At 50.2% G+C, this 18360-nt stretch overlaps 1 protein-coding gene across 1 annotated transcript in view; it reads right to left on the bottom strand.

Moving 5' to 3' along the window:
- The window catches only part of Hip1 (huntingtin interacting protein 1), an 83918-nt gene extending 65568 nt beyond the window's left edge, over nucleotides 1-18350 (bottom strand). Inside the window, exon 1 of the mRNA XM_010618995.3 lies at nucleotides 18208-18350. Coding sequence (XP_010617297.1) covers nucleotides 18208-18225 — 18 coding nt within the window. The 5' untranslated portion in view covers nucleotides 18226-18350. The remainder of the gene's footprint in view (nucleotides 1-18207) is intronic.
- Nucleotides 18351-18360: the final 10 nt, after the last annotated feature.

The following is an 18360-nucleotide window of genomic DNA, read 5'->3' as shown; positions in this document are numbered from 1 at the left end:
TTTTTTTTTTTTTTTTTGGTACTGGGAATTGAACTCGGGTCCTGACACTTGCAAGGCAGGCCACCAAACTGCTGAGCTAAATCCCTGGCCTGCCAATTTCCTTTTGAATGGCATCGACTGATTTCTATTATCTAGAACATGAGCTAGCCACACCCCCACACTTTTTTTTTTACAGCTTTGAACCACACATGGGATACAGATCCATCCTGACCTGTGGCAGAGGTTCTGCTGGGCCCAGACACAGTGGCCCCTTGGTGTCCTGGGGGACAGATTCCAGGACTACCTGGGGACAGAAAATTTGAGGATGTTCAAGTCCTTGCACAAAATGACATTGGATTTGCAGAGAACCTACACACTTCCTCCTGTGTGCTTTCAACCGTTTCTGGATGACACACAATAGCTGATACCATGTAAATGTTGTGTAAGTAATTGTTACACCGCAGACAGAGGAGTAAGGACAAGAAGCCTGCACGTGTTCAGTACAGACGTAGCTACCACAGGCCTCTCCACACTTCCCCTCTGCAGCTTGGGGAATCTGCCGGGGTGGAACCCAGGGACGGGGAGAGTGACTGGAGCACATTCAGCTCTGGATCCCCATTTCCACAGGAAATACAAGTAAGGTGGATGCACACAAATGAGATGGTGAAGCATGAACCATGAAAAGCCAGGTAGGATGGATCAGGGAAAGTGTGCGGGGCAGGGATGATGGAGAAGAAACGGTGCAGAAAGCTTCCCGATCTCAATTCCCACACCTGAAGATGGAACTCCTCAACGACCAGAAGGAGGACCCTTGAGAACAAATGGGAAGAGCCCGGCGCTGTGTTCATCTTCCCTGATTGCAAACAGCTCCAATGCCCTGAGAGCAGGGAATAAATAGATCACCAGCAGGGCAGTCACAGCCCAAGGCACTACTCAGCAATAAAAACGCAACAACTATTGATCCATGCAATACTGTGGATGACTGGGTCAAGCGAGAGAAGCCAACCTCAAAGGCCACAGACTACACAAGACAATTTATATGATGTCCAGAGAGGTCAGAACTGTAGAAACAGAAACAGATGGGCGGATGCCAGGGACTGAGGATCGGGGACGGGCTGGTTACTAAGGGACAGTGGGGAAATATGGGTGGACGGGACCAGGCTAGACTTGGCTGCATGCAGGTTACCTATCTGTGACTGTCAAGCCCCATGGTGAGTTTTCCTACATGTAAATTTTACCTTGAAATAAAGCCATGTTTGGTGACAGGTGGATGGGAGCCTTTGAAAGCGGGCCCTGATGAGTGGCCTGGGCTGGAGGCTCAGCAACCAAGCAGCATTCATGCCAGATGGTGTTCAGGTCCCCTGACCTTCTGGTCCCAGGATGGGGACCTCGCAATGTGTCCCTCTTCTCTTAAACTTCATCCAGCCAATGTTCTGCATGGGCCTACACTGTGCTTTAGACACTGGGGTACGGCAGCAAACAAGACGGACGAAAGCTCTTATGGGATATGCTCCAGCAGAGAGAGGAAGACCCAACCCCAACAAGTGAACACATGAGATCAGGTGGACACAGCGCTGCTGAGGAGAAAAATGAAGCACAAAGGGAGCTGCTGAGGGCATGCGGCCAGGCAGCTGCAATTTGATGTGGGATGGCCATGTCTGCTTAGGGTCCCGAAGGAAGCGACAAAGGAGCCACAAGGATATTGGGGAGCAGCACTTATGTCAGAAGGACAGCAAGCTCTAGTCCTGAGGCAAGAGTGGGCTTGGTTCGTGCATGAGGAGTGGGCCTGGGGCAGAGTGAGAAGAAGGTGGGGAGCAGCAGATTGTGGGGGCCTCATGGGTCCTCGCTATGGCTTGGGTATGGTTTATTCCCTGCCAAAACTAATGGTGAACTTGATTCCCAACATCAAGGTACTGAAAGGCATGGGACCTTTAAGAGGTGATGAAGTCATTAGGGATTAATGCCTTTCCCAGGGACCAGGCTAATTCTCAAAGGGACTGGGTTAGTCAATGGAGTGAGCTGTTACAAAATGAGGCTGCCCCCCATGCTTTCCATCTTGCACATGTGCCCACGAGCCCACTTGCTCCCCCATGAGTTGAAGCAGCACAAGGCCCTCCCGAGAAGCTAACCAGATGCCAGTGGCATGCTCCTGCTTCCCTGCCTCCAGAACCATGAGCAAATAAACCTTTGGGCTTTATAAACTAACCAGTCTCAGGTATTCTGTTACAGCAATAAGGAACTAAAACACCACAGTAAGAACTGAATGCAGAGGAGTGACATGACTTGTTTTTTTCTAAAGGATTATTCTGGGCTGCTGTATCAGTATTGAGACTTGACAGTAGGAGAATGCAAGGACAACAGTTCAGGCCAGACTAGGGTAGTAGAATAGGGGTTTAGATATATCCTGAGCATTGTCAGGAGTCACTAATGGTTAACATGTAGGACGTGAAGAAAAGGCAGGAATTAAGGAAAGAATCAAAGAACCAAGGATTTTTGCCTTTGCTAAAGAAGGATGGAACTGTCATTTATTGTGCAAGGAAAATTGGGGAGGAGGCAGGCTTGGACGGGGGTGGTTCTGTGTGATTAAGTTTGACACGTTTGTGCTCAACCCCATCCCTATGCTGAGACCTGGTGCAATATTGAGGCTGGGTCTTTAGGAGGTGACTAGGGCACGAGAGTCCTCATGGGATCAGTGTCCTCATAAGAGACCCCAGGGAGTTTGTCTGCCCTTTGTGCCAAGGCGGCACTTGTGACACAGAGTGGGCCCTCACCACAGAGTCAGCTGTTGTTTTGATCTTGAAGTGTGAGAAATAAATGTCTGTGGCCCATAAATTACCCAGGTATTTTGTCCTAGAAGCCTGGATGGACTAAGACAGAGTCCCCATAGCTAGGCAGCTGGGAAGGCAGGGAGAGGTTCAGATTGGACCCAGAGTTCAGGAGTTACCAGGTTAGAGATGGTATCGAGGGCATGCGTAAAATGAGGTCTCCCTGGACACACACATCATTAAAGGGAAGAAGAGGCCCAGATGGGGCTGTGGACATTCCCAAGTCAGGGGACATGGGGAACCAGGAGAGACTATGTCAACACAGCCGTGGAGGAAGGGGAGTGGGTGGGTGGGGGCATCTCTTAGACCACTTTACACTATAGTGGGTGTGAAATGGAGTCTGAGAGCAAGTCACAGCCTGTAACAAGTAATGTCACCAGTGACCTGGGCAACAGGTGACTCATGGAAGCAAAACCCAAGAGGAGTGGCTGGAGAGGAAGTGGGTGTCCCTTATGCCTGGAGACTTGGGTTAGGGCTCTGGGGACCTCTAACCAGCTTTGCATCTCTCTCCATCCCCTTCCTCCTGGACCTTCATGGGTGTTTCCACTGGAAAAGGTACCCTAGGGTGGTCCTCCTTCCCCAGACATTAGGTTCCCTCCTGACTGAGCACGGGCTGCCATGACTACCTCTTTTGTCAGCTCTGCCATTTTCCTGGAAATGATGCTGGATGCTCATCAAGCCTTGTAGAGCCAGCTTTCCACAGAACAAGGCCTCTCACATGGCACCTCATTCCCAGTCTTAAGTTTCCCCTTGACCATGGCTTCTGACTTCTGTGAGAGACAAACTGGGGGCAGCCTCCCCCTTAGAAGGCCCTCCCATTCACACTGATAGCGCCCCAGCACGGAGGCCTTCACAGGCCACCTCCCATCTCCTCCCTTCACACATTCCTTACACTCTTGCTGGGGACCCCCCACTCCAGCCAACCTTGACCAGAGCCTCTGAATTCGACCACAAGCCTCTTCCCACAACCGGTAACAGAAAGGAGTCTTGGCCCCCTGCTGGGCCCTGTTGCCATGTGCCTGCAGAAGAAGGGACCAAGGTCTTTCTGCTGCCCACACACCTCATCTGTCACACCACGGCCCAGGATGCCCATCACCATGTCCTCCATCTTTAAAACCAGAGCCCACATGGATTTGAATAACTTTGTTTCTCAGGCAGGTCTTGGAGCTACTCTTTGTCCCCATGTGCCATCTGCCTTTCTTTGTGAGAGAACTGCTGTGACACCTCGGGGTGTCTACACAGGACATCAGAAGGCCCTGAGTGTAGGGCGCAGGGTAAGAGGCTTGGACACCAGCTCTCAGGGAAAAGGAGAAGCTGGCCTATCTTCCCCCCACTACCCACAGGGCTGCTTCTCTTACTATGGGGAAGTTGCAGCCCTTGCACCCTAAATTGCAAGGTCACATTCACAGGAATCACCCAAGGGACTTGTGCAACCCAGCTGTTCTTCCGGCGCATCACCTTGCCTGGGAAGCCACGCCTGGGGCAGGCACATGGGACACATTGTGGCCTTCTGCTAATCTCTGAGCCACATCCCTTATGGGACTTCCAGGGAAAGCCTTCCAGTCGCACAGCTGGACCCTCCCTAAGCAGCAGCAATGCCCAACTTCCCCTCTCCCCTCCACGTGCCCTCTGCCACTCTCCGTCTCCCAGCTGTCCCTGCAAGGTTAGACGGTCTCCCTCGTGACAGAGCAACTTTGCTCCAATGACCTCAAGACACAGGAAGCTCTTGTTACCCAGCTCCTTGTCTCTTACACAGCCGATCTGTCAGTGACCCATCTGTCCCATGACACTCAGGAAGCACTTGCCACATCCTGGCCAAGGATGCTGCTTCTCCCTTCCAAACATTCTGTGTTCCTTCCTCTTGTTCTGTTTACACAGCAGGCACACAACCAGGTTACTATGTAACTTGCCCCAGCCTCTGCTCTGGATAACGGGCAACCCCAGATAAGGCAGGAACATTTGGGACTGAGGGCATCCCTGGCACCACACTGGAAAGAGGAAAAGAATAAAGCTCCTCATGAGATATCTCAGAAATCTAGCATGGTTCCTGATCTTGTGAAATCCAGACTCCAACTTGGCTCAGTGTCTCTTGCCTACTCTATGTCCCTTCCAGGTGGCCTTGTACAACCATAACCAGTTTTCCCAAAATGTAGTCGGTGAGTAAACAGAATCCCCGTTTCATGTACACAACAGCGATGTGCTGCTATCTTATCTGATTCTGGCAAACAGCTCTGCCTTCGAGAGAGTCCCAATTTACTTATTGGCTCATTCTAATCTGTGCATGCCAAGTATGCAGGAAGGACAAGGATAATGGTACTGCTTATGGTTCTTAGACCCTCACAGTCTTCACAAAAAGCTTTCATCAGCACTGTCTGCCTGATACTGAGAAGCCCTGTAGGGAGGCAGGACAGATACACTTTCCAGATAAACACGTGGCTTCGAGGCCTCAAGCTACACAGCGCAGCTGGCCCTGCCTTGTTGTTGTTAGTACTGAGGGCCTTTCCACCGAGCTACATCCTTGATCCTTTTTATTTTTAATTTTGAGATAGGGTCTTGCTAAAGTTGCCCGGGCAGGGCTCAACCTTGTAATCTTCCTGCTTCAGTCTCCCAGAGTGCTGGATGGGCATTGCCTTTCCTCAGCAGCTAAGCATCCTATGTTCTACTGCTTAGACGGTTATAACTGAACTCTTAGCCAGAGTCAGATTAACTCAACCTCTGCTCCAACTTCAATACCTTTGTCACCTTACAGGTAGATCTGACTCCCTCCTCTCAGGATAAGTCATCTGTCCCACTGGCAGATGTTCCAACTCCTGGTGAGAACCAAAAGGAGAACATTTATCAAAAAACCCAGAATGGTGACCTAAAGCCAGGCACCTGCAAAGAAGCTGTCCTTCTACTGTCTCTGAGGAAGCGGGTTCAGACTTGGTTAGTAACCTTCAGGGCCTCCCAGGGGACACTTCCCATTCCAGTGTGAAGGGAGTCTGAGACAGGGCAGTGGGAATCTGAAGCCTCACACCATTAGGCGGTGGCCACAGGACCTTGCTCTCATCTGAGAAGTCAGCAGGGCAGGCAAGGTACTGAGCAGAGACGACCATGGGACCCGATCTCCAGCCCCTGAACATTGGCCCGTCCTGGGATGCCACACCCACACCAGCTACCTTCTGCAAAGCTGTGGGGGGGATCATGGTCACCTCTTCAGCAAAAGCTGGGATGTGGCAGGGACAAACAGCACTGGATTATCGCTTTACTCAGTGATTCCCAAACCTGGCTGTGCTTCGACATAACCTGAGAACTTAACCTTGGACCCCCAGGATACACAGCCCCCTGGCCCCCAGTAATTGGTCCTTCAATCTCAAGTCCTGCCTGGTCTCTTCTCGTCTGGGGTGGGGCCGCTGCACTCTCTTTCTTGATGCTACATCATGTTCCAGAACATTCCATCTCCGCATCTAAGGAACAACTCCGCTAAAGAAAAAGCAGGAATGAAGAGGGCAAAAATGTGAGGACAGAGGTAGAGACAGTAGAAACATGGAAACCAGAATTCCTCAGCTCAGACAAGCTACATGATTGAAGTAAATGTAAACTTTTTCTGAAAAATATGAATCAACACTGAGGACAAATTAGGAGATATTATGCATTTGACAAAAGGAAATGGCATCAGATTCCTTTAAATAGCAATCTATGCTAGTACATTTAAAATAGGATTCAGTTTACAAAAGTGTGATTTATACAAAACCACATCTGTTACATAAAGCTCAGAAAAATAGCTTGCCTCCCCTGTATCCTCTAACTATAGAGCTGGCCCAGTAGATGGTCACCTGTTTTCTCCCAGAAGACTCCCAGCCTTGCTCCTCATCTCCTACTTCCGTGTTTTGCCCCAATCGTGGTTAAGTTTCTAAAGGGGCCACCCAAATCCCTTCTAGTCTTCTCCAAATTCACTGCTCCGAATTCTTTTCCTATTCAATATGTATTTCCTTCACTCACTCAACACATATTTCTTGAAGGTCTAGCATGCTCCTGGCATCACTCAGGAATACAGCAGTGTACAAAAACAACAAGTCTCTACCGTCACAATCTTATGTTTTAGTGGGAGAGAAAAACAGTAAACAAATAAAATACGAGATATGCAGATGGTGAGAAATGCTATGGAGGCAAAATAAGGCTGAATATAGGGATGGGGTATTCTAGGTGGCACTGTGACCTCAAAAAGGGTCACAAGGAAGGCCATGCTGAGCAGGTGACAGAGGAGGTAAACATGGCAGGTGTTGGGCAAAGAGTTCCAGGCAGAAGAGCAAGAAGCACCCAGTCTTAGGCAGAAGCCCACCTGGCAGGTACCAGGCACAGGGACTCACACAGGTGGGTATGGCTGGGGCTGGGGTGGGAGGGACCAGATCCCAAGGGTCTTGGGGCCACTGTAAGAAGCAGCCTTCTAAAACTTCTAAATCTTCTAAAACTGGTGGTGAGGGCACTGGAAGGTTCTCGGCAAAGGGGCAACACAAGCTGGCTCACTGTTTTAAAGGACCCTTTCGGCTGCTGTGCTGAGAACGGTGTAGGGACAAGTGCAGAAGCAGGGACTGATAGGAGACCATTGCATTAATTCAAGCTGGAGATAGTGGTGGCCCAGACCATGGTGTCAGCAGAGGTGACAAGATGGGTGTGCCGATGTGGGTTTGCTGACAACGTGGCACGTGAAAAGGGGTGGAATCAAAGATGATCCTGGTCATCTGCAGGGACAGCCAGAAGGACAGAGTTGCCGTTGACAATGGAGAGAACCACGGGAGGAGAGGGACTGGGCAGAGGAGGGCAAGATTGTTCTGGAGGTTTGAAATACGAGACGCCACCCAGATGTCCAAGCAGAGCTATAAATGAGCAGCAGGATGTGGTACACCTGGAATTCCAAGAGTTCCACAGATGAGAGACCTGGAGACAGGCTGAGGATACCCCAACATGCAGGAAAGAGATGACAGGGACCTGGTGATGGAAATGGAAAAGAAAGAGCCCAGGAGGTAGGGGGAGCCAGGAGAAAATGGCACATGGAGAAACATCTCCCATCTGGGAGCCCACAGTGTGTGGAATGTGCTGGGAGATGGGTGTGTGTGTGTGCACACGCGTGCACGTGTATGAGAACTAACTGCCACACTGACTGTCAGGGCTGTGTGAGTCCCCTGGGAGGAGTGAGAGCAGGTCATGATTCCTGGTTAACTTACGAGATGACCCAGCTAATTCTGTGGCAGTGTCAGAATCTGAATCCAGATCTCACTCAGGTCTGGATTCAGCAATCCCAGTGACATCCTCCCTGGTCTGGGAAGGACAATTCAGACTCACTGCACAGACTTACTGCAGGGCCATGTCAAGTCCTTGGTCTCGGGGACTGACATTTCGATGAACAGATAATGAAAGGGCAGGTCTCACAGTTTCAGGTCAGAGCCAAAGAAAAGGGATCAAGTGAGTGGGTGCAGGTTCTGTGCAGTTCCTGTCAGGCAGGGAGGGCCCTGATTCGGGGCCAGTGTATGCTGTGGGGATTTGCTTAATTGTCTCAGCAAGGGAGGGGTAATGCTAATTTGGGAGGATATTTCATCATCAGCCACAGGGCAGTGATGCGACTTCCTCAGAAAGCAACACTGCCAGGAACTCTCACTTCTGCATCTTGAGGGTTGAAGAGGGGGAGCTCTTCCTTAAAGGAAGCACCTCAGGACCCAGAAGTGTAGGGCTGTGGACAGTGCAGCTGGCTCAGAGCAGAGCACCCCAGGCAGGTGACCCCTGTCTGTGATTTGGATGAGCATCCTCCACAGATACTGGTACTGCAAGGGCCAAAACCCACTGAGCGCGTGCTTCACGTGAGGCACTGATCTAAGAACTTCACAAACACGTGAGCTCATCTGTCCCAGAAGCGTCTATGAACACCCTGCTATACAAAGAAGACTCTGGCATGCACAGCCTTCGTATCCTGCCCTGGTGGGTAAGACATGCAGAGTTCTGAGCCCCAAAACCCAAGGCCTGATACGTTCTAGATCAGTGGCATACTGAAAGCCAAAGTAGAAGTCTACAAAATTGTATCATGAGATGGTTTAAGTACAGTACATGTAAATTTGTCTAGGTCAGGGATGGTGAACCTTTTAGAGCTTTCAATGATAAAAACAGCTGGCTGTGGCACGTACGCCATAGGTTCGCCACCGCTGGTCTAGGTGTATAGGTTTGGCTGGACCGAATGAAAGTCTGGCTGTTTCCAACCTAAAAAACAGCACTTTCATATGGTTCAGTCTATGTTCAACCTGCAGACAGAAAGACATACACCATACCAGCCAAAAGTCTGTGAGGGCCTACACTAAATTGTTAGAAGCAGCATTACATGAGGGAGAATATACAATCTTTTATTTTCTTTAGACCTTTTTATAGTTTCTAAAAAGTCAGGGAAGTTTAATGTTTCCTGTGCTGCTGATGACCACAGCACTATGGTATTAAAATGTACTCACAATGCAGGAGCCCCAGCCCCCTACACTATAGCCGGGGGGCCGACACACTCACAGCAATCTCTCCTCAGGAGCTGGGGAGCTAGGGCGGGTGAAAGGCCACCACAGAAAAAGAGCAGATGGGAAGGGAGTAGTGCCAAAGTGGTCTGTCTCCCCGACCTTCACTGTAGCTGACGTTCCTGGGCAGAGATCCTAACCTCTTCATGTGTCGATGACACTCAGTCCGTACCCCAGGATGCGGCCAGAGAACCGTGCATTTGACACCTGGCTCCCTAGTGAAGATCTGTGGGAAACAGGCAGTGTCATGCTCAGCTTCCATGAAATCTCCAGACTGGGTCTCTTTGGAGCAGACTGCAGGAGGAGGGGAGGGGCAGCTGGTGCAGAGAAGCCCTGAGGTCCAGACTCCAGCAACTCTCAGCAAAAACTGGGGCTGTAATTTGTACTGGACTGGAGACCAAGAATAGACTAGAAACAGGGTCCTGGAGTCCACTGGTGGCCAAGGAAAAACTGCTCAGAAGGTCTGGTCCACCCCCTTCACAAATCTTACGCAAACATCCTAGACCAGTGTGACTACTTCCACTCCTTTCGGTAGGTCACTTATCAGCTTCCGGCAGGCTACGCAACTTGCTCACTTATATTTATTGTTACTATTAATGCCCCTCTCAACACCACACACACACATAGGAGTTCAGCTCTGTAAGGCAGGGATCTTTGGCTCGTGAGGTACCCTGAGTATGGAGAGCAGCACCTGGCACACGTAATAGAGCACTCCATAAAATCTTTTTAAAAATGAATGAATGAATGAAATATCACCTTCCTTGATACACCTTTTGAAACACTGAGCAGAGTGACTTGTACCTATTCCCATAGGACTTTCCTTAAATCTCCAATACTGCACTAACCCCACTATATTACAATCTGTATCTCCCACCTCCTTGAAGGAAAAGCCATATAATTAACCCATTCTTTTATACAGTCTCTGAGCCTGGCCTAGAGCCTGGGAGGGTCCTCAGTGTCTGCCAGCTCAGGGGACAATCTGCACACACCCACAGGGCCAGAGGGGCAATGGCCAGGACCACAGGTACACCCCCAAGAGTGTCCCCATCCAGTGCCAGTGCAGGTAGTAAGATCTTTGACGGAGTTGGAAGAAAGAGGCATTGATTTCACCAAGACTTCTTTCCAGCTTGAGGAATCCAGCAAGAGAAAGCTATTTCAGGTCCCAGAAAGACTGAATTTGAGTGTTCCAAAGAAAGAGACATCATGGCAGAAAGTTAATAAAATGCTCGGTTTAAAAAAAACAAAACAAAATTCTACTCCAACCCACGGTGCCATTCCCACACTGATCCCGGTACTGGCAAGCTCACTGGGGGTGCGGGGGGACCAGAAGGCGGTTGGAACCTGTCGGCCAGAAGAGCACATCCAAGCTGCTTACTGGTTCTACCAGAGCCTCGCTGATCTTTTTTTTTTTTTTAAGTATATGTGCTGCCGAAGCAAGCCCTCGCTGATTATTTTTAACATGGGCCCTCACACCTGTGCCCACTCCACCTCTCCTGTTCCTCTGGCCCGGCTCCTAGCCAACCTACTCAACATCCATCCCCAGTGTCTTCTGTTCTGGCTTGTGCACAGTGCAGCTTCTCACCTGGAATCTCCTCTCCTCCCATCATTTAACCAATCCTTCATTCAGCACACACCGCGCAGGGTTCATTTCCATCAGTGAAACTGCTCACCTTCTAAAAGCACAATTCTTTCAAGCAGCACTGAGGCTCAAAAGGACTTGATCTTATTAGTCCCATATGGAGAGGGCTATGACCACCCTTCTAGTATAAACCACAACAGGTAGATCCTGGATAAACCTCATGATTTCTTGACCTTGGCCTTTTAATGTGTTTGGAGTGGCTTTACTTTCCTCATTGTGTAGGAGAATTCCTCCTCCTCTGTTCCCTGCTTTCACAATGATCTTCTTGCTCAAGTTGCTACTTTTTCCATGCCAGGACATGCCCCAACAGTTCTTTTGCGCGATCAATCACATGTGTTGCAATTATCGACTAATGAGTCTAATGGCCCTACTAGACTGAGCTCAAACAGCAGTAATTGCATTAGTTTGTTTTGCATTACTGTGATGAAACACCTGAGGCTGGGTAACTTTATGAAAAAGAGGTTTATTTAGCTCACAGTTCTGGAGGTTCAAAGGCTCACATGTGGTAATGGCCTTCCTATTGGCTGATTCCTTTGATGGCACAGGGCATTACATGGCAAGAGAGACGAAATTTGTTTGTCTATATCCTCTGGTCTCTCTCATCTTATAAAGCCACCAGTATTCAATCATGGGGCCCCCACCCTAATAACCTTACTGAATCCTAATCACCTCTCAAAACCTTGTCTCTTAACACCAAAGCTGGGTTAAATTTTAGCCCGCTTAATAACTTATGATGGAGACTCGATTTTTGTGACACGCTTAAACCACATCCACATCCAAACCAGAGTAGTGAATATTCTGAAAGAAGCCATGTTCTACCCCTTCCCCTCAAGTTTTAATTTCATGTGCAGCCTAAATTAATGAACAAAAATATTAATCATATGGCCATGGTTCATTAAGCTCCTTAAGCAAGTGGCTCACCATTCCTGAAAGGCTGCCTCACTAACCCAGCTGGGTGCTAAGGAAACTGAGCCCAGCGCTGTCAACTAACTTATCCTTGGTCAGGATCTGCCGGGTGGAGACATCAGGATTTCGCCTCTGGCCTTGGGAGTCTAAGGTCCCAGCTCGGCATCTAGAACACTCTCAGGACACATATGAGTCTTCCCAGTCCTTCCCTCCAAGAGGACAGCACTGTGGAGTCCAGCTGGGTCCCACACCGAAGCCATCCTCCTGTCCACAGAAGTTATCTCCAAGTCAAGATGTACCATCAGAGCTCCAGGCAATTTGCAGGAGACATGTGGTTTGGTTTGGTTTTCTTAAAAAGACTTATGACGGTATTTCTCTGCAGCTCGGGAAGCATGAATTTTGTCTGGTTGCTGGAATCCTCGGGCTCTGGGGCAGCTGCTAGACCACATTCCTGTCTTGCTTTTGAACTAGGACCTCTCTGGGCCAAAAAGGAGACAAAGGTGGACAGGAAACAGTCCCTGGTCTAGAGCATCAAGTAAATCATCCAGCTGTGTGTGTGTGTGTGTGCGTGTGCGTGCGTGCATGTGCATGTGTGCGTGCACATGCATGCACATGCATGTACACATGTGTTGGGGGAAATGGAATAAAGGAAGACAGCAAGGTAATGGGGAGAACGGATCATCAGGGCAACAGGGCATGGAGCCACCTTAAAACCCAGGTTTTCATCTGGACTTAGCCCCTGGCAATGGGACTTATGCTGTGTTCTGTGTGCATGTGGGTGTTCAGAGCACAAGTCCTCACAGATGAAGCAGGGATGCTAAATCCTGCTTCCCAAGGCTGTTGTGAGGGAGAAAATAATCCAGGTGTGATTGTTCTAGCAACTACAAATATCTATTAATATGATGTTAAATTTAACACATTTCAAGGAGCATTCTAGCTCTCTCTGTCCCCCTTGTAAGCATTTCTGCAGACAAGGACTCAGCATCCCAGGCTCCAGATCCACAAAATCTTCACATCTTCACCCCAGGTCTGTGCATAAAGGGACACTGTTCCACATATGTCCGGATTGGACTCAACCTCATCTTAACAGTGACCAGTGACAATAAAAGATGACAATCGGGTGGGTACATTTCAAAAATCTCTTTTATTCCCTAAGCATTTTTTAGAGAGATAAATCACCTGGTCGAAGTCAATGTCATCTCTGATCCCTCATGATCCATGGTGCTCTGCTGAGTTTCACAAACTGTAGGGAATAATGCATGAAGCCAGGATATTCTGACTCGCCGATCTGGAACTGCTGTCTTTGCATACGAAGTCAATCTTCCTTTGCCAGCCACACCAACCCTCAGCCATGAAATGCACAGGGCCCTATAGATTGTTCCCAAAGCCCAGGAGCTGAGCCAAAGTCCCCAGGTGTAAGGACTTAGAGGATGAGGCTGCTCCTGGGTCCTTTCTCCAGGGTCCTTAGGCAGCACCGGGTTGCTCGAGGGTCTCTCTCTCTCATCAGGCCATTTCTACCAGAGGGTCACTCTGGTATGGAGAAGTCCTTCCTGCCAAATCTGCCCCTCCTTGAAAACAAGTCCCACAATCCCTGGCCAATTGGCACACATGCACTACCTCCTCCTCCCACCGCCCCTCCGCAAGTCAAAGCCAACCATCAGCCCCTATGAAGTCTTCTCTTCCATGGGCTGAACTACTGATGAGCATTTAAATGCATTCACATTGCAACAACATCAAGATGTGGCCTTTGGGATATGATTTAAGTCATAGGCCTCCACTCTCACAAACAGGGCTGGCATCTTATGAAAGGGCTCTCTTGCCTTCCGTTCCTTCTCCTGAGTAAGAACCCTGCGTTCTTCCTTTCAGGACACTGAACCTGTGGGCACACTGCTTGGACTCCCAGCCTTCTTAACTATGAATACTTTTCTGTTCTTTATAAATTACCAAGTCTTGGGTATTTTGTTACAGTAGCCCAAATGGTCTAAGAAACTGACAATAATAAAAGTACATTTTACAAGGCCACCCAGATTCATTTGTGTGCGAGAGAACATACAACTGAAATCAGTGTTAGCAACTAATGTTTGTCTTCTTATGTGGAACATACCTGGAAGTTTTCTAACCTATGTCATTCTTTCCAATGCAGGCTGCAACCCACTAAACTGATTTCATGACTGTGAATAGAAAACTCTGCTCTGATTTTGCTGAAGTGGCCATCCGTCTCCTCTTGTCCAGCTTTAAACAGTTACTTAGCTCAGACCCTAAAAGGCAAGACAGCCTCCTTTCCACACAGCGATTAGCCAGGGGCAGCAAGCAAAGCAGGCATCATCCTGGGCAGGGATTGCCCTAGCTGGCCACTTACCTCCCACAGTCTGGCAGGTACCCACACACCTGCAACCACAGCAGGCTGACCAGATCTCTCTTCTGTCCCACCACCTACATCATTTACACAGAATATCTGAACCATCTTTTCTCTACCCTATCCCCCATCTTCCTGCTGTACGAGTCAGGAGTCTCACATATAAGGAAAGGGCAGACAGATTCATGAAGAAATTCTCCCAGTTTTGTAAGCAGCTATACATAGAGCTGGGTGTGGTGGCAGATACCTGTAATCCTGGCACTCCAGGAGGCTGAGGCAGGAAGGTGGCACAAGACTAGCCTGGGCAACTTAACAATTTAGAGATCCTGTCTCAAAAAATAAAAAGCATAAAAGGAGTTGTGTGGCTTACCAGATGCATAGTCCCTATATAGACAGCTTTAAATACCTTCTCCCCAAATCTTATCCCCTGGGGACCCAGAGGCCAAAGGTGAACACCTCAGCTTATCTACTCAGATGAGCTTGGACCCATTCTAGAATCTAGGCACTAAATCTTTCCCCTTACCTTTTATTTAGTCTATCACCAAAATGTATATATTTTAGTTATCAGGCGAACTGGGTACCAGACCTCGTTCTGCCCCTGGATCCCAGGCTTCACTTTTCTGAATGCATTTTCTTCTCTGTAAAGTGAGGCTATTTCCACCCTGCCTTCCCCACAGGGCTGTGGTGAAGACATGTGTGAAAATACCTAAGACACTGTAAAGCACCACACAACAGGGCAAGGTGACACATGCCTGTGATCCTAGCACTGTGGAAGGCTGTGGCAGACACACACACAACACACATCACAAGTTTGAGCCCAGCCTAGCCAGCTTATCCAGACTGTGTCTCAAAAAAAATAAAAAAATAGAGGGCTGGGGATACAGTTCAGTGTGAAGGCCCTTGGGTTAACACCACCACAAACAAACAGACACAACTACCACCACGCAAATACAAATTGTCCTAAAAACCATATACATGCTCTTCTGTAAGAATGGAGAGCCTTGACTCTGTTCCCCAAACAGTGGCGTTGTGCACTCCATGTGCAGTGAAGGCAGATGCTACCCTCAGTCCCTAAACGCACCTGTACTTTATCCTGAGTGCAGGGCTAGCCAGCTCTCCGCTAGGCAGATATCTCATGTCATCAAAAATTCATCAGCTGCAGCAGCTGGTGAATCTACTGTCTCTAGTCATTTGTACCCTCATTCAGAAGACAATGAGGCTAGGGAGAAGTGGCCCCAAGAGTCAACTCAAAGACAGCCTTGTCTCAGCTCTTCAGGTCAATCAAGAAATTAAAGGGCACGTGGAGGTATCAGCCACCTTCTGTCCAGTTAAGACTTTGGAGACCCCCTCTCGCAGAATGATCGCCATGTATGGAGGACTTTCCACACTAGGTCTCGCGCCTTAGAAGAATTATTTCCAGCCTTCACTAGAATCTTCAAGTACCATGTTACTGTTAAGTAACAAACTTGCTCAAAATCACACAGGGCATCAGGGGAACTACAATCTGCTTTTTTGTCATTTAGGTAAAGCAAGAACCTCACCCCCAGCTGACGCTGGGATCCCTCAAGGATGTGGCTGAACTGCTTGCTGGGTCTGAAGTCAACCCTGTGGCCCCAGGACCCCAGAGTGAACCCTTCAAACCAGTGATGGGGACAGAATGATCACAACAGAAAAGAGCATGGGACACTGATGGGAAGCAGGCACCAAGACTGCGGATAGAGAGGGCTCTTCTGGCCACACAACCCAGGGTCTGTGCCCTTCACAAAGAACTGAGGACAATGGTTTCTGAGCTGTACTTTCAGCTGCTCAATGATTAATGAGAATCTAATGTCATTTTTGTTTGGACTCCAAGCTAAAAGGGGAAAGAAGCAGTAAATGTACCTCTCCTGGGCCCAAAATTCCCCAGAGGTTACCCAGTGGATTCAGGCCAGGTCAGAGCACCTTGGCTGGCATTCAAGGCCTTCCTGGTCTTGCCCTAACCAACCGCATGGACATTTCCAGATCTCAGACCTGTCCCAGACAAATGCCCTCACTCTCACCCACTCCTCAGGCTCTGCCCACTCCTCTTCCTGGGGCTCTCCCAATAAGCAATGCCCCTCACTATTCTAGCAGAGCCAAGCACACCCTGTCCAGAGCCAGCCTAGTCCTGTGCCTAAACTCTGCAGTCCTGCTCCTTCTTGGACTCCTACAGCCCCTGGAGCTGTGGTTTTCTGACACAGGCCTGCACTGACATCTGTGATTGGTCTGGATCTCTCTGGCCTCCTCATTTAGATGCAAAAGGCCTTGAAGAAAAGGAGCCCTGGGTTATATTTCTCTGGGTCCTTCACCCATCAGTAACTACAGAAATGACAGGAATTAAACACCGCTGAATTCATTAGGGATGGATGGAGGATGGAGGAAGTATCAGAAGTGATGTGGTTCTCTAGACAGAGGTTCCTGGGCTCTGTGAGCTGGTATTGGAAAGCCAGGCTTTGGCGGAAACATGAGTACAGGCCCAGGAGGAAGATCAGGGCTGATGTGATACCACAGCCACCAGACCCCCAAGCACAGCCCAGCCAGGTGTCTCTGGTCTTGCTCAGACATCTGTAGGAAAGGGTCAGCTATTGTTCATTTCAGCTGCAGAGAGGACTTCCTAGGGGGGTCTCCTAATAGCTGCCCATGGTACACAGCTTTCAGGCACCGCCCAAACATGGACAGGTACACCGCACACGAAGATGGGCATCCAGGAGGTCCCTCACTCAGCCCCCAGCCCCTCGGGGAGTGCTCACTCACAGTTTGAGACTGGTCTCTGCCAGGGAAGAGACAACTCTCACTTGTCACTCGGCCCCCACCCCACTGTCCAAGACAGTGCCGTAAGTGTGGGAGGGCTAAGGACAGACCTACCTGCTCTATGGGGAAGCCCACCTTCTGGGGAAAACTAGCCTCAAATTCCAGCACTTCCTCATCTGTAAGCCACAGCAGACCCACAGCCCCTGCCTATCTTCACACCCTGCTGGCTGCTCTTCTCTGACACCACAGGCCACCATGGGCCACAGGCCATCATGGGGGGCACCTCTTCAGCTGGACACATGGTCCTTAAGGGCTGCAAGCTTGGGGTAGGGGGGCCTGGTCTATAGTACAGCCAGGATGGCAGGGATCTCAAGGGCACCCTTCAGTCTCCATGTGCAGTGAGAGTCAACTGAGGGCCCTGGGAAAACCTGCAGTGTCTAGGCCTCCCGGCACTCCACTCCACCAGGACCCCTTCCTTTAGAATCCCCCAGTCATTCCCAGCTCCCCACGAGGGCTGCGCAGGCCTCCAACCATGGACCGCCATTTCTTCAGCTCCTATGGAGTCTGGAGCAGGGGTTGGAGGGTGCGCCGGGGACTGAACATACCCCTCCAGGAAAGCCCACCTCTACAGTGACTGGGGGGTTAGCTGCTTCCCAGGCAAAGGCAGGTGAAGCTGGGGCTTATAAGTGGCCAATCTAGAACGTGTCCCTCTACGCTGGGGTTCCATTCCTGCACCCTCACCTCGGCTGAAGCCCTCACTTTTCCTTGTCATCCTCCCAGGGCCACTCACCTGTGTCCACTGTTTCAGCCCTACCGACCTGCCTACAGACCTGAGGAGGGGTGTAGACAGGGGACTCCAGAGGGAACAGGACGACCCCTTCTCGCAGCCCTGCTGTCCTCCCTACCCCACCCCACCCCGCGGGCTTGCTACTGTAGGAGGCCAGCCCCCTAGCCCTCCTTGGGGAGTCCTGTGAGATCTCCCGGGCAGCCCCAGTTGTGGCGGTGCGGCGGAAACCGGGAGCCCATCCGGCGGGCCGCCTCCAGATCCTGGCCGTTGGTCCCTCCTCCAGCACGCCCGGAGTGGGGCCAACAGGCAGGATCAACAATCCAGAAACTTTCAATGGATCGCGAGCGGACGGACCAGGAGGGGGGCGAGGGGCACGAGCGCGGTGGGGGCAGGGAGCTCCGGGGCAGCTCGCTCTCACTTACCATCTTGTTCACATCCATGACCGAGGCTGCAGGGCGCCCCCCACCCCGGGAGACCCCGTGTCCCCCGAACGCTGCTCCGGGCTATTGCAGAGCCGGTGCCATGCTGCAAGGAGCACGGCCGGAGTTGCCCCTTAGCCTGGGCGGACAGCAGGA

The sequence above is a fragment of the Fukomys damarensis genome, unplaced genomic scaffold, assembly GCF_012274545.1.
Source record: "Fukomys damarensis isolate Sample0158 unplaced genomic scaffold, DMR_v1.0_HiC HiC_scaffold_17, whole genome shotgun sequence".
Classification (NCBI taxonomy): domain Eukaryota; kingdom Metazoa; phylum Chordata; class Mammalia; order Rodentia; family Bathyergidae; genus Fukomys; species Fukomys damarensis.
The sequence above is the reverse complement of the archived record's forward strand: the minus strand, read 5'-3'. Positions and strand labels throughout refer to the sequence as shown.